Raw genomic sequence first — 21,909 nt, 5'->3', positions numbered from 1 at the left:
GTCACTTCTTGAATGTGTCCCAAATTTTTTAAGTTCTTATTGATGGTGAATGTTAAGTGCAAATAAAAACTCCCAGCAATTTATAGTTTCTATGGATGATTTATTTTAACCTTCTAGTCGATACATATTCAAGAAATATAATTACAGTTTAAGATAAGCCTAGGAAAAACTTCAGTGAAATCAATCTGCCAGACATATACCATGTACTCATTTTCAAAATCTTATATAAATGTGTATAGTCATCTGAGACTAGACTATATGATACTGCCCTAATCTAGGTTAAGGCTAGTTAATACTCATAAAAAGACTATAATGTATATAATATATGACATATATGTATGATTACATATTACATAAAATTATATAAACTATTATACTATAGATATAATTATGTGATTATAATATAATATTATATATATGATTGTGAGGATTTAAACAAAGTAGAGATAATAAATTTTTGAAAATTTACTCTCTTCATTTCTTTCATGTTCATTGTAGATAATTTAGACAATTCCAAAATTTAACTTAAAGAAACTTGTGTCCCAGAGCACAGTTGCCCTGGGATAATGTTAACATTTTGGCTTCTCTCTGGGAAGCTAAACAGAAATGAGCTGATACAAAGTCAGGACAAATAAACCTCAATACAATTTTCTATTCAATATTTTGTTCTCTTTGGTGAAAAGTCACTAAAGCATTTATGTTGACAGAGTATAAGCAAAACTGTTTGTTGTTTTACAGGCTTTTTTTTTTTTGCCCTAGTAAATGCAGTCCACCTGGAAATGCTGCTTTGATGCAGAAGGAGACTCTCCTCTTTTCAAGCCCAAAAGGCTGTGCTGTTGAGGTGGCCTCACTCAGCTAAGAAAACTAACTTGTCATTTTGATGCCTCTCCATTCAAGTACTCCTGTCAGTGTGTATCACCCAGGAGAGGTAGCTGTCATGTTGCATGAGACAAGCTCAAAGGTGCTTAAACATTCATTTTGATCCATTTATTGAGGGGCCAAATGATTAAGACATATTAGAAATATTTTAATTTTTAATGTCTGTATTAGCCTGCTCTGTAAGAAATGAATCAGTTTGTGTTGGAGGAGGCATGTCAACTTGCCAGAAGTTATTCACCAAACACCATCTCTGTTCCCTGTCACCACACATTAGTGCTGACCAAACAGACCACCTGATAATGTGCCCATGTCTACCTTGACCGAAGGTTCCAGTCTCCTTAAGAAGAACAGAATTCAGACTTAACTATTTTTCAGTGAGTGTGATTCTGCAAAACCTATTCTCACCTTCAACTAAAATGAGGTCTTGGCAGTAGGGGGTGGAAACAGCATGTAAAGTCACCATCTGACAAACATCTGGAAGGTTTGTGTTTTGACCTTCAAGGTTTTCAAGGTGGATCCAAGCAAGGGTGATTGCTGCTTGGCTGACCTTCTGGCATTAATTTACTTATCAGTCTATAGTTTAACGTACACAAGGAATAATTTTGTGACATTTAATGAAAACATGTTAAGAGCAGTGGCATTCATCCAATTGGATTATTTCTAAAATGAGTTTTGTTTTGTTTTCATTTTAGATGTAACCCATTGATTGGGCTGTGAGTATTGGGGACTTTCTACCTATGTCAATGGTGCTTGAGTGGGCCAAGCTTAAGACACTTCCTGGAGCTATTGCTACAACTTATACTTCACACTTTGTGCCATAATTACAGGTCCAGGAAGGTGGAAGAGGATGAATATGAAGATTCATCATCAAACCAAAAGTGGGTCTTGGCTCCAAAATCCCAAGACACTGATGTGACTCTTATCCTCAACAAGTTGCTAAGAGAATATGATAAAAAGCTGAGGCCAGATATTGGAAGTGAGTGTTGATGTTTGTTATTCCAATAGAAAATATACCGTGAGATATATTCTTTAAGATTTTACTTTAAATAATGATAAATTCAAAGGAAATTGCAAAGATAGTGCAGTCACATAATTTATGACTGTAGTATCATGTCAAAACGAAGAGATTGACACTGTTACAATGTGTGTGCATGGTTTCATGTTGTCTTATCATATGTAGATTTATGGAAGGACCACTGCAATCAACATACTGAACTATTTTGTCGTCATAAAGATCCCACTCCTGCTGCTCCTGTAGTCATGCCTACCTCTCTCCTCCAAAATTCCTAACCCCCGTCAGCCACTATTTGTTATTTCTGTATTTTTGTCATTTTTAGAATGTCACATTCATGCAGTCATTCAGTATGTGACCTTTTGAGATTGGCTTTTTTTTCCCTCAGCAAAGTGATTTGGAGATCCATTCAAGTTGTTGTGTGTATTCATAGTAGTGTGTTCTTTCTTATTACTACATAATCATCCATGGCAGCAATGTACCACAGTTTGTTTATCCACTCACCTCTTGAGGAACATTTTTGTTGTTTCCAGTTTTTGTCCATTACAAATAAAATGACTGTGTGTATTTGTTTACAGGTTTCTTTGTGGAAATAAGATTTTATTCTCTGGGGTGAATGCCCAGAAGTATGATTGCTAAGCCATACGATAAATGTCTGTTTAGTTTTTTTAAGAAACTGTCAAACTTTTTTTTCAAAGTGTCTGTACCATTTTCTGTTCCCACCAGCAATGTATGAGAGATTTAGTTTCTCTGTCTTCACCAACAATGTCACTATTTTTATTTTAGCTGCTCTAATAGGTATAAATCTACTAGATTGATACCTCATTGTGTTTTGATTAGTATTTTCCTGATGGTTAGTGATATTGAGTTCCCTTTATGTGTGTATTTGCCAACATTATGTCCTCTTCATTGAAATGTCTCTTCATATTGGTTGCCCTTTAAAAATTATTTTATTTTATTTTATTTTATTTTATTTTATTTTATTTTATTTTATTTTATTTTATTTTTATTTTATTTATTTTATCTTATTTTATTTTTGCTGTTCCGTTATTGAGTTCTTCATATAATCTAGGTGTGATTCCTTTGCCAGATATAGTTTGCAGATGTTTTTCTCAATTTGTAGCTCGTCTTTTCATCTTCTTAATAAGATCTGTCACAGAGGAAAATTTTTTAATATTGATGAAGTTCAGTTTATTGATTTTTAATCTTTTATGGAACATGCTTTTGGAGTTGTCTAAGAACTCTTCATGAAGCCCCTGTTCCTCAAGATTTTCTCCTTTGTTTTTTTCTAAAAGTTTTATAAATTTATGTTTTACATTTAATTCATTATCTGTCTTTATATAAAATCAGGGTGTGAGGTTTAGAGCTAAGCTCCCTTCACCATTTTTTTTTTTGGTATGGATATCTAGTTCCTCTATCACCATTTATTAAAAAGACTGTCTTTTCTCTGTTGAATTGCATTTACACATTTGCCAAAATCAACTAGTGTAGGCTATTTCTGGGTTCTCTATTTTGTTCTTTTCATCTTTATCACTGTGTCAATATCCACAGTCCTGGTTACTATAGTTATATAGTAAGTCTTAAAATTGGGTAGATTAGTTCAGCCTCTTTATTCCTCTCTTTAAAAATTATTTTGACTCTTATAATCCATTTGTTTCCCATATGAATTTTAGAATTACCTTGTCTATATCTAGAAAAACCTTTAAGTCTCTGTATTAGTTTTGGAAAAATGCTGTCATTACTATGTTGAGTATTCAGACCCACAAATGTGATATGTTTTTCCATTTTAGATCTTCCTAAATTTTTTACATCTAGTGTTTTACAGTTTTTAGTATACAAGTCCTGAATATATTTTGTTATATTTTCCCCTTAAATATTTCATGCTTTTGGAGTGATTACAAATGGTACTGTTTTTACAATTTTCTTTTTCCCTGTGTCATTGCTAGATATACAGAAATATAGTTATTATTTATATGTTGATTTTGTGTTCTCTGACTTGCTGAAACTCACTAGTTTTAGGAAGTTTTGTGTGTTCATTTTTTGATAGGTTCCTTGGGATTTTCTGTGTACACCATCATGTCATCTGAAAGTTTTATGTCTTGCTTTCCAATCTGTATGTCTTTTATTTTATTTTATAGCCTTATTTCACTGGCTAGAACTTCCAACACTCTGTTGAAGAGCAATAGTGTGAGTGGACACCTTGCTTTGTTCCAGATCTCAGAGGAAAGGCATTCAGTCTTTTATTATTAAATGTAATGTTACCTAGAGTTATTTTGTATATGTTCTTTATCAAACTGAGAGAGTTCCCTCTATTTCTGGTTTTCTGAAAGTTTTTTTTTCTTTTTATCATGAATGATGTTGAATTTTGCCAAATTATATTTATATATATTAGACACTTAATATGGTGAATTAGGTTGAGTGATTTTCTAATATTGAATCAGTCTTGCAACCCTAGAATAAGCCCCACATGGTTATGTGTTTGATAATACTCTTTTTCAAAACCTCTGTTTATATATTGCTAAATTCTATTTGCCAATATTTTGGTAAGAATGTTTGCATCTCTATTCATGAGGAACATTGGTCTGTAGTTCTTTTTCCTTTTTTTTTTTTTTTTTTTGACAGTCTTTGGTTTTGGTATCAGATAGCACTAGCTTCATCTGTTTTCTGGAAAAGATTGTGTAAAAATTTGTGTTAACTACTCATTTAAATATTTGATAGAATTCTCCAGTGATACTGTCTGGGTCAGGAGATTACTTTTCTGGGATTTTTGTCATTACAAATTAATTTCCTTAATAGTTATAAGTCTCTTCAACTTATATTAGGTAAGTTATGATGGTTTGTGCTTTTCAAGGAATTGGTCCATTTCCTTTAAGATGTTAATTTATGTGTGTAGAGTAGTTTCTGATATTCCTTTATAAACCTTTTAATATCTTTAGGGCCTATAATATATCCTTTGCTTCATTTCTGATAACAGTAATTTGTGTCATCTTTATTTCTTCTTTGTCATCTTGCTAGAGATTTATTTGATTGACCTTTTCTTATTTATTTATTTATTTATTTATTATTTATTCTAAATTTATTTATTATTTATTCTAAATGTAATTTATTAGAATCTCCTTTTTGTTTCATTGTTTTTCTCTATTGTTTTTCTGTTTTCAATTTCATTAAGCTTTGCTTTTATTTTTATTATTTGTTTTTTCTGCTTTCTTTGAGTTTAGTTTACTCTTCTTCTGTTTTGATGTAGCACTTAGTTTCTTGACATGAGACTCTTCTTTTCTAATCTAAGCAAGGGTACTTTAAATTACCCTCACTGCACTAGTTTAGCTATATCTCACAGATTTTGGTATGTTGGACTTTCATTGTTTATTAAGTTCAATGTGTTTCTTTCTCTTGAGTTTTTTTCCCCCCTTAACATGATAGACTATTTGGAAGTGTGTTTTTAGTTTCCAAGTGTTTGGAAGTTTTCCTGTTACCTCTTACTGATTTCTAGTTTGATTCCATTGTGACCAGAGAATATACTCTATATGAGTTAAATTCTTTTGATTTTGTTAATGTTTGATGTATGGCCCAGAATATGGTCTATTTTGCTGAATGTTCCATAGGCACTTGAAAAGAATGTGCATTTTGCTGTTGCTGAATGGATTGGATCCTGTTGTTTGGTGGTATTGTTGAGTTCTGCTATATCTTTGCTGATTTTCTGTCTAGGTTGTTTTCTATCAATTGTTTTGATAGATTAATGATAGATTGATTTTAAAACTAGATTCTGATCCAAGATCAAGACAAAAGTGGTGTGTTTGGCCAGGAGAAGAATGCATACAGTTGTTGGTACAGGCCTGTACCATATTCTTGGTGATGATCAGAGAATATGGGGATTGTGGCAGACACATTTTTTCATAGGATGAACCAAAACTGTAGCTTATTTATTCTTCTCCATAGGGCTGAGTTTCATTTAGAGTCCAGCAGCTTGCTAGCTTGCATACTACCCCAGCTCTTTGTTCCTCTGGTTTTCCAAGTTTGAGGCTCAGGTGTCCAATTTATCAGTAGCAGGACATAGAATTACACTGGTTTCAGTAGGCATAGAACATCAAAACCCTTGTGATGTAGTGTGCAGAGAGTTTGGAGATACATACCCAGTGCATTATTGGCGCATTCATGTCATCTTTGCATGTTTCTGTTGCCTCTTCTATACAATGAAAGAAGGGCACCAAATTACTCATAAACTTCCTTGCAGCTTTAAGACATTTATTCAGTGAGCAGTACATCTAAATTACCATTGTACAAGGTTCATAAATTCAATTGTCACCACATTTTCCCCTTAAATGAAGGGTCTATGCAATGTGAAGATTGCAGTAATTCTGCATTAATATGGAAAGAGAAGATTGAGATAATGGTGCTAATTTCCTCATTAGTTGTCAGACACTGTGGTTGGCCCTAGAGCAAAGATAAATAAGACTTGTTCCTTGCTGTTCTGGGTAAGTATAATCCTTTGCTTATCTTGTGTTACAGTATAGCACTGCACCTTCAATCTATGGTAGACACCACATTTGTCTTCAGAAGTGGAAAATTGGACATGGGTAGAAAGTGGGTGAGTTCAGCTTCCAACCCAGATCTCTGACTATAGCTAGATTACCTAGCCACATTACTAGTTGTAGAAAATGCCAGGCAATCCTATTAAAAAACAGAGAATCCCTTCTACACACACACACACACACACACACACACACACACCAAAACACTCAGAAGGGGATATATTAAGGCAAAAGGCAAGCACTATTCACAACTCTGGAGATTTTATTTTTCCATTATGTTCATAAGGAATTTTGAATTTTCCAAGTGAAACAGCATAATACACATAAAGGAAGAATACTTTTTTAGATGGCAACTCTTCTAAAGCCTCATGTCATCAGAAGGGCTCTGTGGTTTTTGAGTGAAAGATTTTGAACTGTAAACCAGGATACACATCTTTTGGTCTATGACTTTAAAGTTCCACCATTCACATTGTCATGATCCTTGGGGCAGCAGAAGGACCTAATGAAAGTCTGAAGCATCACTGGTGCATTATAGGATCCTCTTCCTGCTGCATTTAAATGGTAAACAATGTCTGAATGGCTAATTCCTGCAACTCATTGATGCTCAATCAGAATAACTGCCCAAGATCAGCTCTCCTGGTGAAAGATACTGAATTAGACATGATTTTCTTTCAGGATTTAGAAGGGCTTTGCTTTAAAGGACAATTTCCTATAAAAATCAGAATTTATTTTCTTTTCTCACTACTTTTTTCACATGTAGCCCATTTTATGTGCTTTAACCCTGATGCCTCTTCATCAGGATACAGTCAACTTGTATTTCATAACATAGTGCTATACATGGATCTATTATTAGTTTACTGTAATTACCAATTTATCTGCTCACCTCTCTATCACTCTCCCTCCCTCTCCCAGTCAGTCCCTATTTACTGTGCTTTCACTCTGCACCAAGCCCTGGACCATGGACAAGTGGGGAGCAACATAGATGCTTGTTTTTTTCTAAAGAGGATGGAAGGGGGTAGGGTCCCCCCAAAAAAGCACTTTAGGAGTTGATATTGCGAATCCCACTTTGGAGTAAGGAAAGCCTGTTTAAGGCACTCTTTAGCTTAAATTCATTCAAACTCCACTTGATTCTAGGATAAAATCAAGCCCCTAGAATGAAATTAAGAGGTAAGCCACTATCTGGCCCTTACCTACTTCCACTTTCACTTCCTCAAACTCCACACCTCACATGTTATACCTTTTGGGGACATCAACCCTCCTGCTTTCCTTATCTGGATACTTGATTTTTCTATTCTTTCATTCCAGGTGTGATTATATTAACACCCTTCTCCCACTTCCATACTAAGCTTTTTGCTACCTTTCTTCAAGCCTAGATATTACCTCCTACAAGAACCCCTTTTCATGGCCTGCCCCCCTCTTACCTCCCAGCCAGAGTGGAACAAGTGTCTTCCTTGAATTTCTTTAAGTATCAGTTCCTCATCTGTACAATAGAAATAGCACATATTGAAGGACTGTCTTGAGGATCATGTAATGTGTTGCAGCCATGAAACTGCTTCTGCAACACTTTTGTGTACTTTCCATAGTTCTGCAGCTGAGAATTGATCTTCTTTCCCCCCACCCCAGGACACAGTTCGCAGTTCCTAACTATAGATGCAGTAGTTTACGTTGGCATCTCCCAATATACATAGTCTAACTGCATCCTCAGGAAATAAATAAAATGGCTCATCACTGTTATTGTCAACAATAAATAGATGGAATCGAACAGACTCATTTATGTTGCATAGAAGTAACATATCCACATGGAATCTTCTACTTAGTTTTCATAATACAAATTGTGATCATTATGTTTTAAAAATACTCACTATTTTTCCAGCTATTCTCTCTCCTCAACTAACTTCTAAATTATGAATGTATCTGTTTTAGTTCTCCATCTTTAACTATCCATCATTCTAAGTAATACTTCTGCTATGTCCTTTACTAGTTCAGGGTTATTTAGGGTATCATTTATCTCCGGAACAGATCTTGTCATGTGAGCTCGAAAAGGCTGGAGGAGGATAAACCTTCTAATAAGAGAATTGTGAAAAGGAAAGGAAATGAACCTGAGTGAATTTCTCTCCCTTCAGGATTTCAAGAAATTTGAACCACTCTCCTGAAAATACAGTATTACAGAATACAAATTCCCTGTCCATAATCTGGACTGTCTATACCAAGTACAATCAGTATTGGGAAAAATAAAAGGTTATTTGTTTGCTTTTAAAGGTGAATGAACACCGAATACATACACAGTGCATAGAAATGACTCATGGACTCATTTAATCTAAGCAGAACATCTGAATAATCTTTTCTTGGCTATGTCCATGATAAGAAGGATTAATTTTCTATCCCTCTTCTTCAGGTATTTGCATATCTGGACTTCTTTTCCAGGCTTTTCCAAAGTTTATTTTCCCAGTTTAGTTAAAACTTCTTCTAAATGAGGAATGATGAGCATCCGGTATGAGAAGAAGCTAGTTGCATGAGTGAGAAGGTGATCTCTGCCACTGCTGTAACTTGGTGGCAGAAGACAGAGGAATCCTAACCTCCTCCTCAGTGGGGAATGCTCCACTGGCTAAGATGTCCTGAACTTCTTTTCTTCACACCTCCCAGAACTGGACATGGTAGCTCCACACTGATTCAGGATTACTGAAGTGACCTAGAGAATACCCTGCTGAGTGCTATAGGAGGAGCTCCTACCCATTCCAGGGTCATGTTGCTGGATGACAAAAGGGAAAGAGACAATACTAATGAAAGGGAAAGAGACAATACTAAGTATGGGAATATGACCCCAGATAAGTTAGGAGTTAGTTTTGTTGTGGATAATGCATGTTAAGCAACTAAGAGACATAATAAGTGGGCTTTGAAGTATAATTTTTAAATCATGTCTTATTGTGTTGCTCTTTGATATCTTTCAGTGAAAAATTATGAGCATGATTGAGTAACCAAAGAACTATAAAAAGATTGCTTAAAGACTTTTGGTCACAGATGTGATGTATCAGAGAGAAGCCTGGAATAGCCAGTGGAAAGGCAGAGAAAACCCTCATGTCTTTCTGAGCTGTTTCCTGATGTGTGTAAATGTGACAACTCCTACCATGTCCTTCCATAGGGTTTTGAGAGTTCAAGTTAGATCACAGAATTTGAGAGAATTTTGAAATGTATGAAGGGCTGTACAAAGAATCAAATGTATTATTAAGATATGATTTATAATGGATATATACAATTGTCCCTCATCCTGATGGTTTTTATATTTTAAGAAAGAATAAGAGACATAAGGTTTTAATCCAAAGAAATGAAGTTCAAGTGTTGAAGTGTCGGTGCTTGCATGTTAGAGGAAAAGAGTTGAAGATAAGGTGTGCTATATTTGGGGTCTCTAATGCATAGCAGACTAACTGCCTCAGCTGGGCACTGATTTTCAGATGACCTTTCTAACAATCTTTTCCTTTCTTAATGCACATCGGAGGGCTGTTTCAAGTGTATATTTAGGTCAGATTAGTTAGTCTTCACCTAAAAACCACAGCCTACTACACAGATGGGTAAGTTGTCATTTCTCAACAATTACTGTATATCCAGAAAACAATTCAAATGTATTCACTCCATTCGCAGAACAGATGTAGGAGGAGAGGAAACAGACATTCTTAATTGCTGTCCTTGAAGTAAAAGCTATTACTGTAGACAGTTAACTGATTCTCTCATAAAGCTATTTCAAATGCATAGGGGGGTGGAGAATAAATTTTGTGGAGAAATTATACCTGTCATCTCTTTGGGAGACTAAGTAGGCATCCAGCAGACACTGGGTTAAGACCCATCACCTCAGCTCAACACATGGTGGTAGGTGACCCTTCCTCACATAATCCCCACATAATGCCCACATTTTGGGCAGTGATCCTTTTCACACACGTACCTTAGACTTAGGATTTTACCATGGCATTGTTTTACCTAAGGCAGAGTTCTTTGTAAGGCAAGCCTGTATTAGAGCATATGCATGCAGTTCAGTTCATTAAAAAGACTTTTTTTTCACCAGGCTGTATTTTTGCTTGTAGGAAACATATAATGAGATTTCAATGTATAAGTATTTTTTATATGTAATTTGGTAAATAACTGAGATCACATGTCCCTAGGAATAATCTAATGACTGGACTTGATTTGAATATGCAATTCCATTTATAGAATAACAAATGATCTGTTTCTTATGTTTATTCATTACTACTGCAGGAATTGAGCAAAATAGCTTCATGTGGCTTAGAGAGGGTTTGAGTAAGAAAAGAGCTGGACTCAAATAATGGGTTCTTCCACCAGTTGCCAGCAGATTCACTGAGAGAAAGAAACAACTTCACCACTTATAGATTTCCATCTCTAAATGGAATAATTAAAACTAAATCTAAGTCCTGTTGTAAGAATTATAGATTATAACACCTGGCTCATAGACAGAGAATAGAAAGTGTCACATGCCTTCTGTCTGCTGTGTTCCCAGACCCACACACCATCTTGGCTGCTATTCAGCCTGGTTTATGAGTAGTGGAATAGAACTCTCAGCTCCAGTGGCATAAAAGCTCTGTCTTAGATTGAGATTTTTTTTCAGCTGTCAGCATTTCATCAGTATGTAATTAACATCCTGATCCAAAATATCTTACAGATCCTTTTATAAAGTATTACTGTGCCCATACTGATTAGGTTGTTATCCTACTAATTCACATTTGAGGGACAAATGCAGATGTCAAAATTATAGTTTCATAGAATATCATGGCTTGAAGGGATTCTAGAGGAAATCTGTATAACAGTTCACAAGTCTGGCTTTATATCAGAATTATCTGAGAATTATCAGAATTATCATAATTTATATTCAGAATTATCCGAATAATTCTGATATAAAGCTCTTTAAATCAGAAGAGCTGGGGAGCTCTTTAAAATACAGAGATCAGGGCCTAACCCCAAGACCTACTAAATTGGAATATTATTTTTCTGTTTTTTAGTTCACTGATTTCCACTTGGATCTGTATTGTTATCATTCTTCTACTTGCTTTATATTTAATTTGCTTTTTTTTTTTTTAGTTTCTTAAAGTGGAAGATGAAGTCACTGATTTGACATCTCATCTAATTTTAGTGTTTAGTGCTATAAATTTCCCCCCAAGTAATACTATAGTGGCATCCCACAAATTTCAATGTTTTGATTTCATTTACATTCCGTAAATTTATATATACGCATATATAAATGTAAATGGCCTAAAGACTCCCATTAGAATGTAGAGATTATTAGATTGAATTTTAGAAAAGCAAAACACACCTATATGGTGCCTACTGACAAATATAGGTTACATGTAAAAGAATGGATAGACCTATTCCATACTAACACTATGCAAAAGAATGCTGCAGTATCTATTTTAACATCAAAGTAGATTCCACAAAAAGAATGCTGCCAGGAACAATTTTCTTTTTCTAGTGATGATCTGGTCAATTAATCAAAAGGACATAAAAATCCTAAATGGTTTTACCCCTAATATCACTGTTCCAACATCCATAATTTAAACACTGATAGAACTGTAAAGAGAAATGGGCAGATATACAGTTATTATCAGAGATTTCAATACCCCATGCTCAATATTTAGTAAAACTAGGCTTAAAAATCAGTAAGTAATAAATAAGTTATGAGGCTGAAAAGTACAACACAGGGAATATAGTCAATAACATAGTCAATATATATATAATTTCCTTTTTGATTTCTTCTTTCACCCTTGCATGGTGTTCATTTAAATGTGTGGTATTCATTTTCCAAATATTTAAGATCTTTCCAGTTACCTTTCTGTTACTGATTTCTAATTAAAATCCACTGTGGTCAATGAACATACTTGTATGACTCGAATCCTTTTAAATTTATTGAGACTTGTTTCATGACCCAGAATGTGATCTATGTTGGTGTGCACTTGGAAAAGAATGTGTATTCTGCTATTATGAGGTGGAGTCTTCTGTAAATTCATTTAGGTGAAGTTGGTGCTTATTTTTATAAAGATCTACTTGCTGATGTATTTATTTTTTGTTATTGATGCATAGTTTTTTTTAAGTTTATTTATTTTGAGAGAGAGAGAGAGAGCAAGAGAGAGAGAGAGCATGTGCGTGCATGAGTGGGCAGAAAGAATCCCAAGCAGGCTCCATTCTGTCAGTGTGGAGCCCAATGTAGGGCTCGAACCTAGGAACGTGAGATCATGACCTGAGCTGAAACCAAGAGTCGGATGCTTAACCAACTGAGCCACCCAGGCACCCCTGATATTGAAGTATAGTTAACGTACAATGTTATATTAGTTTCATGTGTGATTCAACTATTCTATACATTATATAGTGATTCAACTATTCTATACATTATGCAGTGCTCACCGCAGTAAGTGTAGTTACCATCTGTCACCATACAACATTACAGTATTACTGACTATATTCCCTGTGCTATACTTTTCATCCTCACTACTTATTTATTACTTACTGATTTTTAAACCTATTTTATTAAATATTGAGGGTGGGGTATTGAAATTTTTGGTAATAACTGTGTATCTGCCCATTTCTCTTTATAGTTCTATCAACGCTTAAATTATGGATGTTGGAACAGTGATATTAGGGGTAAAACCATTTAGGATTTTTATGTCCTCTTGATTAATTGACCACATCATCACTAGAAAAAGAATATTTTTGTACCTGGAAGTATTCTTTTTGTGAAATCTACTTTGTCTGATGTTAAAATAGATACTGCAGCTTTCTTTTGCATAGTATTAGTATGGTATAGGTCTATCCATTCTTTTACTTGTAACCTATATTTGTCATTAGGTTTAAAGCATACTTCTTGTAGGCACCATATAGGTTTGTTTTGCTTTTCTAAAATTCAATCTAATAATTTCTACATTCTAATTAGAATCTTTAAACTGTTTACATTTAATGCAATTATTGTGTTTAGATTTAAATCTGTCATATTTTTATTGATTTTCTTTAGATTCTCTTTGCTGTTTCTTTTCCCCTCTTTTTATGATTCTATTTTATTTCCTTTGTCTTCTTATTATCTATAACCCTTTATTTTGCTATTTTAGTGGTTTTATTAAAGGTTTGTTGTATAATCTTTAACTTATCACAGTGTACCTCCAGGCGATTTTATACCAGTTTACACATAGTATAAAAACATTGCAATAGTATATTTCTATCCATTTCCTCCCAGACTTTGTGCTTGTGTGGTTATTCATTTACTTAAACACATACATGTTTATAAACCTTATAGTGCATTGTTCTTGTTTGTTCTGATAGATGATTATCTCTAAAAGACATTAAATTATAAGATTTTTTAATATATATATTCACTCATGTCATTCCCATTCTGGTGCTTTTTCTTCCTCTGTATAGGTAAATATTTCTGTCTTTTATAATTTTCCTTCTACTTAATGGACTTCCCCTAACTTTTCTCTGAGTATGAGTCTGTTTATTATGAGTTCTTTCAGCATTTGTAAGCCTGAAGAAGTTTTAGTTTACTTTGTTTTAAAATATCTTTATTTAGGGGCACCTGGGTGGCTCAGTAGGTTAAGCAGCCGACTTCGGCTCAGGTCATGATCTCACGGTCTGTGAGTTCGAGCCCCGCGTCGGGTTCTGTGCTGACAGCTCAGAGCCTGGAGCCTGTTTCAGATTCTGTGTCTCCCTCTCTCTCTGACCCTCCCCCGTTCATGCTCTGTCTCTCTCTGTCTCAAAAATAAATAAACGTTAAAAAAATGTTTAAAAAAATCTTTAGATATAACTCATATACTATACAATTTATCCAATTAAAGTATACAATTCCATGGTTTTTAGATGTTCACAAAGCTTTGCAGCCATAAGTTAATTTGAGAACATATTCATTATCCCTCCCAAAAGACACGTATCCATTAGCAGTCGCTGTTCATTATTACCTTCCCACTTTAAACTGTAGGCAACTACTAATCTCATTGACAACTCTTTAGATTTGCCAACTCTAGAGGTTGCATATAAATGGAATCATAGAAATATGTGCACCTTTGTGACTGGTTTCTATTACTTAGCCCAGTTTTTAAAGTTCATTTATATGATAGCAGGGATCAATATTTCATTTTTTTTTTGATGAATAAGATTTTATTGTATGGCTATAATGTGTTCATCCCTTCATCCATTAATAATAACAAAATTCAATAAGGCATTAAGATTATTCTCACTTTGGGTTAGTTTGAATAATGTTGCTATGCATATGTGTGTATTTTGTGCAGACAGGTATTTTCATTTCTTTTCTTTATATTTTTTAAAGTTTATTAATTTTGAGAGAGAGAGAAAGAGAGAGCACAAACCGGTAGGGTCAGAGAGGAGGAAAACAGAATCCCAAGCAGGGATCTGCATCATCAGTGCATAACCCGATGTGGGGCTCGAATTCACAAACCACGAAATCATGACCTGAGATCAAGAGTCGGTCACCTAGGCACCCCTATTTTCATCCGACTGTGCCACCCAGGCACCCCTATTTTCATTTCTTATAGGTATACATGTAGAAGTGGAATTTCTGGGTGATTTCTTTTTTTACCCATTGTTTGTTTAGAAATGTATTACTTATTTTCCACATATTTGTGAACTTTCCAAATTTGTTATTTATTTCTAATATAATTCCATTACAATTGAAGAGCACATTTTTTTATGATTTCAATCCTTTTACATCTGTCAAGGCTTGTTTTACAGCCTACCATATGCTTTGTCCTATATAATGTTCTATCTGCAATAGAAAAATACAAATTCTGCTGTTGTTTAATAGAGTGTTCTATGTAGAAGTCTATTAAGTCTTGTGATTTGGTAGTGTTGGTCAAATTCTTTATTTCCCTGTCAATTGCTTTCTACTTGTTCTATCCATTATTGTAAGTAGAAACTAGAAGTAAAGTGTGATATATGGAATTATCTGTTACTTCTTTTAATTATGTTATTTTTGTTCTTTATGTAATTGGGCTGCATTAATACTTCCAGTATTTACCAATATAATGACTCTTCATAACTATGAAATATTTCTTTTTATTTCTAGTAGGAATTTTTTGACACAGAGAGAGACAGAGAGAGGCGGGGCAGGAGGGAGAGGGAGAGGCAGGGCAGAAGGGAGAGGGAGAGGGAGAATCTTAAGCAGTGTCCATGCCTGGTTCAGAGCCTGATGCAGGGCTCGATCCTATGACCCTGAGATCAGGGCCTAAGCTGAAATCAAGAGGAAGATACTTAACTGACTGAGCTACCCAGAGGCCCCTGTTGTAGCCTTTTTAAATTTAAAGTGTATTTTATCTAATATTACTATAGCTATTCCATTTTCTTACAGTTGTTGTTTGCATCATACATCCTTTTCCATCATGTTGATTTCAAACTATTTGTATCTTTGACTCTAGAATATGTCTCCTGAACAGAACCCAGTATTACATCTTGTTTTTATATTCTTTTGGACTGTATTGTTTACTCATTTTACTTTTTTTAAAAATTTTTTTTAACGTTTATTTATTTTTGAGACAGAGAGAGACAGAGCATGAATGGGGGAGGGTCAGAGAGAGAGGGAGACACAGAATCTGAAACAGGCTCCAGGCTCTGAGCGGTCAGCACAGAGCCTGACGCGGGGCTTGAACTCACAGACTGCAAGATCATGACCTGAGCCGAAGTCAGCCGCTTAACCGACTGAGCCACCCAGGCGCCCCGTACTCATTTTACTTTTAAGGATATTATTGATATGATTAGATTTATATCTGACATTTTGCTTTTTGTTTTCTATGTCTCAAGTTTGTTTGTTGTTTATTTTCTCTGGCTTTCTTTACTAATTTCTTTTATATTAAATGGATATTTCCTGGTATAACAGTTTAGTTTCTTTAATGACTTAAACAGTTTTTAAGAGCACTTTCAGGTTTACAACAAAGTTGAGAGGAAAGTACAGAGGTTTCCTATATACCCTCTATTCCCACACTTGCATAACTTCACTCATTATCAGCATCACCACAAGAATTATATACTTTTCGAAGTATAAGCCTAGATACATCATGGTCACACAGAGTCATAGTTTATCTTAGGGTTCACTCTTAGTGTTATACACATTCTGTCAGTTTGGACAATGTATATTGACATGAATCCATTATTATAATATCATACAGCCTATTTTCATGGCCTTAAAAAATCCTCTGTGCTCTATCTATTCCTCTTCCTCACCAACCCTGACAACCACTGGTCTTTTTACTATGTCCATAGTTTTACCTTTCCAGAATGTCATGTACTTGGAATTATACAGTATGTAGCTTTTTCAAATTGGTTTCTTTTACTAGTAATAAGGATTTAAGGTTTCTTCATGTCTGTTTATAGCTTGATAGCTTACTTCTATTTTTGTAATGAATAATATTTATCTGGATATACCACAGTTTATCCATTAACCTACTGATGGACATCTTGGTTGCTTTGAAGATTTGGAAATTATTAATAAACCTGCTATAAATCTCCCTGTGCAGGTTTTTATATGGACTAATGATTTTTAATTATATATACGTAGCTATTTTATTAGTATTTGCAAGCCTATTACAACATACATCTTATCAAAATCTTTTCTACTCTAAACAATATCTACCTTAGATCATACTAATTAACACAAATTAACTATAGAAATTTACTCTAATATCTTCATTCACTCACTCATTGTTGTGTTATTATATATATTAGTGTTATATGTATTATAAACCCAATAATTCTTAAAATTATTTTATATAATCTTATGTCTTTTAAATTATATTACTATTTTTTTAATTATTTTTTAATTTTTTAATATTTATTTGAGAGAGAGCAAGAGAGAGAGAGAGAGAGAGAGAGAGTAGTGTGAATGGGGACAGTCAGAGAGATGGGGAGATACAGTATCTGAAGCAGGCTCCAGGCTCTGAGCTGTCAGCACAGAGCCCAATGATGGGCTCGAACCCATGAACGGTAGATCATGACCTGAGCCAAAGTCTGACACTCAACCTACTGAGCCACCCAGGTGCCCCTATTTACTATTTAAATGCTACTTATCATTTCTGATTCTTGTCATTTTTTCCTGTTAGGTTAGAGTTATCATCTGGGATTATTACCTGTTCTGAAACAGCTATATTCCCACCATCCTCCTTGTACTCTTATTATTAAAATGTCACTTGTCTTTTTGTTATTGTTAAATGTATTTCATCAAATATATTTGTTACATATTTTTGTTAATTTAAAATGTATTTCTTGTTATAGGCCTAACAATATAATTATTATATGTACTGTATATGTACTTTTTTGCAATTACTTTTTAAATTAGCTAAGAAGAAAACAGAGAAGATATATGCAATTATATGTTTTTTCATAATTGCCTGCATAGTTATCTTTATTAGTTTTTTTGTTTGAATTGTTGTTGGGGTCATTTGCTTTCCATCTGAAGGACTTTCTTAGTGTTTCTGATAAGGCAGTTCTGCTAGCAAGAAGTTCTTTTAGTTTTTATCTTGGAATATATTTGTTTTGCCTTTATTTTGAAAGATTTTTTTTTATATTTAGGAATATGAATATGTCATCCCACTGCTTTCTGCCTTTCATTATTTCTGATGAGAAGTCAGCTTTTAGTTTAATTGAACTTACCTTGTATATGATGTTTATTTTTCTCTTTCTGCTTTCAGCATTTTCTCTTTAACTTTGAGTTTCAACATTTTGACTATTACTTTTGTGGATGTGAATTTCTTTGTGTTTATCGTACTTAGAGTTAAGTTTCTTGAATGTGTAGATTAATGTTTCTCATCTAATTTAGGAAGATTTTAAATCTTATTTCTTTGAATATATTTCTTGCCACTTTGTCTTCTTCCTTCTGATATTCCCATTAGGCATATATTAGTGTGTTCAGTGGTATCCTGCATTTCTCTGGATCTCTAATAATTTTTTTTTTCTTTATGTCCTTCTACTGACTTAACCTGAAATTTGGTGATTCTTTTATCTGCTCAGATCTATTGTTGAGTCCAGTGATTTTTTAATTTTGGTTATTGTACTTTTCCATTTTGGAATTTCCATTTGGTTCTTTGTTACCTTTTCTCCCTTTATTGATATTCTCTATTCCATGAGACTTTGTTATCATATTCCTTTAATTCTTCAGATACGGTTTTCTTGAATTCTTTGAACATATTTAGTTTATAATAGCTCTTTTTTAAATTTATTTTTATTTAATTTTTTTAATTTTTAATGTGTGTGTGTATGTGTGTGTGTGTGTGTGTGTGTGTGATAGAGAGTGCACACACGCAAGCTGGGGAGGTGAAGAGGGAGAGGGAAAGAGAGAATTCCTAAGCAGGCTCTGCACTGACAGTGCAGGCTCTATCCCCTGATCAACCATGAGATCAGGATTCGAACTGAAATCAGGAATTGGACGCTTAACCAACTGAGCCACGCAGGAACCCCTATAACAACTCAAATAGCTGTTTTGAGCTATTATAGGGGTCTGTGTCTGTTAAGTCCAGTATCTGGAACTCTTGAAGCGTGTCTACTTTTTTTTTCTCCTTGCTTGGGTCACACTTTTTTGTTTGTCCATATTTTTTTTTGAAAACTTGACACTTTAGATAATATATTGTAAAACTTGACAATTGACACTTTAACTTGACACTTTATATAATATATTGTAGCAACTCTGGAGACTAATCCTCCATCGTTTAGGCATTGATATTGTTTTTTATTTGCTTGGTCCTCCTTTATTTATTGGTTTAGTGACTTACCTGTATTAGCTCTGAGAAATTTCACCCCCACTCTCCAGAACAGTCAACCTCTGATGTCTCTGCTCAGATTTTTTCCCCCATTATTTTCACCTTTTAGCCTTGTTACCTAGTGGTTGTGTCTTGTCTGTGGCAGCAGATCTACTTATTGGACAATGGTTCTCCTTAAGTTCCTTTATCCAATTAGATGTTTTTTTATGAGAGTATGTCTTTGTAATTTGGAGACTACTTTCACAGTTTTGAAATTTTACATTTTACCCCATGTTCAACTAGAGGCACCTAGTTTGGATATCCCTGTCCCCCCCACCCTCCCAGACACACTCAACTCCTGAGATGTTGGGTCTTTGTCATGCGCAGTCTTCCAGACGTCCAAGTATGCAAATAGTTTTATTTAAAGTCTGACTTCCTTAGGAATTGCTTCTGGGTCAGAGTAGTTTATTCTTCAGCCAGTGTTTGGTCAGTGGTTGTGTTTAAGCTAATGAAGTTTCCAACCTTTATTGATGTATCTGTTTTTATGGCTTGGGGAATGTTGTCAGTGTACTCATATTTTGCTCTGATTGCTCCTTAGTAAATATAGTTTAACACATATGCACAGAATTTCTGATGCCCAAGGTTGACCGTGATTCCAGGAGCATTCTTTGTAGGTATTTCTTTCTCTGATTTTCTTTGGTAAATTTTGGTTGATCTGTTGTTTTGTTTTGTTTTGTTTTGCTTTGTTATCAGTATCATAAAGCTAAGATCTTAATTGCTGTTTTCTAAGATCTCCATTGTTTGCAGCAACATGCTTAGACATGATATTATCCACACTCTGTGCCAAATAATATCATCCTTCTTATGCAGATAGTACTTCATACTTCTGGCCTTCCTCTTCTGCAAAGAATCTCTATAGCACTGGATAGTCCTGGGGATTGGGACTGCAGTCCACTACTCTCAGAGTGACATCTCTGGTGCAGGCACTGTGGGGGAGGGGGGTTGGTAACATTGGCCTATTTGGCTTGCTCTATCCAGTGTGCAACCTTCACCGTACAAGTGTACAAAGTACCTGGAATAAGCTTCTCTCCTAAGCAGAAGACCTCAGTGGATAAGGCAACATCAGTCCTACTTGCCTACCTGAAACAGAACTACTGAAAAATAAAGCTAGGGAGAGTGAGAAATACTGGTGACCTGCCCCTCTCAGAGTGAAACCATAACCCTAATCTCACAGCCTGGAGGAGTGGAAGCCTCTGCTGTCTTGGAAAACCCACCCAACATAGATTGCCAGAATAGAGTTTTTAAAATGAATCTGGGGGTGAAGTGCAGGGAGCATTTTGTGGCTAAAATGCCATAGATTCTTATCTTATCACTGATATTTAGATTTTTTTTAAATGAATGTATCTCTATTTGCTTAGGATACAGGGACTTTAAATTCTTCTCCCCTCCCCAGCTTTGTTGAGGCATGATTAACGAATAAAATTTTAAGATATTTAAACTATACATTATGATAATTTGATGTGCATATATATTGTGAAAGGATTCCTCTCTTCTAGTTAATTAACGCATCCATTATCTCATATATATATATATATATATATATATATATATATAGCCTAGGTAACAAGGCTAATATAATTTACATATCATATATATATATGATATGTAAATTATATATATACATATATATATGATATGTAAATTCCTCTGTCTTAAACAATTTCGGTTAAAAAAATACAGTGCCATCCAAAAAAAAAATGGAAAAAGATTCCATGCTCCTGGATAGGAAGAACAAATATTGTTAAAATGTCGATACTACCCAAAGCAATCTACATATTCAATGCAATCCCTATCAAAATAACGCCAGCATTCTTCACAGAGCTAGAACAAACAATCCTAAAATTTGTATGGAACCAGAAAAGACTTCGAATTAGCCAAAGCCATCTTGAAAAAAAAAACAAAGCAAGAGGCATCACAACCCCAGACTTCAAACTATACTACAAAGCTGTAATCATTAAGACAGTATGGTACTGGCACAAGAACAGACACTAAAATCAGTGGAACAGAATAGAAAACCCAGAAATGGACCCACAAACATATGGCCAACTAATCTTTGACAAAGCAGGAAAGGATATCCAATGGAATCAAACAGTCTCTTCAGCAAGTGGTGCTGGGAAAACTGGACAGTGACATGCAGAAGAATGGACGTGGACCACTTTCTTACACCATACACAAAAATAAATTCAAAATGGATGAAAGCCCTAAATGTGACACAGAAGCCATCAAAATCCTTGAGGAGAAAGCAGGCAAAAACCTCTTTGATCTTGGCCACAGGAGCTTCTTACTCAACAAGTCTCTGGAGGCAAAGGAAACAAAAGTAAAAATATACAACTGGGACCTCATCAAAATAAAAAACTTCTGCACAGCAAAGGAAACAATCAGCAAAACTAGAGGCAACCGACAGAATGGGAGAAGATATTTGCAAAAGACATATCAGATAAAGGGTTAGTATCCAAAATCTACAAAGAACTTATAAAACTCAACACCCCCCCAAAAAAAACAAATAAACCAGTGAAGAAATGGGCAAAAGACATGAATAGACACTTCTCCAAAGAAGACATCTAGATGGCCAACCGACACACGAAAAAATGCTCAACATCACTCATCATCAGGGAAATACAAATCAAAACCACAATGAGATACCAGCTCACACCTGTCAGAATGGCTAACATTAACAACTCAGGCAACAACAGATGTTGGTGAGGAC

General features: G+C 34.6%; 1 protein-coding gene across 2 annotated transcripts in view; it reads left to right on the top strand.

The window, feature by feature from the left end:
• The window catches only part of GABRG3 (gamma-aminobutyric acid type A receptor subunit gamma3), a 748,263-nt gene that overhangs the window by 3,467 nt on the left and 722,887 nt on the right, over positions 1-21,909 (top strand). For both annotated transcript variants that reach the window (XM_047086712.1, XM_047086711.1), the window contains exon 2: positions 1,707-1,855. In XM_047086712.1, the coding sequence (XP_046942668.1) occupies positions 1,707-1,855 (149 nt within the window). The remainder of the gene's footprint in view (positions 1-1,706; positions 1,856-21,909) is intronic.

This window comes from Lynx rufus, unplaced genomic scaffold (assembly GCF_022079265.1).
Source record: "Lynx rufus isolate CCGP_SWC_20201006 ecotype Redwood Valley unplaced genomic scaffold, mLynRuf1.p SCAF_21, whole genome shotgun sequence".
NCBI classification, from domain to species: domain Eukaryota; kingdom Metazoa; phylum Chordata; class Mammalia; order Carnivora; family Felidae; genus Lynx; species Lynx rufus.
Note: the sequence above shows the minus strand (reverse complement) of the source record. Positions and strands in the feature narration are given on the sequence as shown.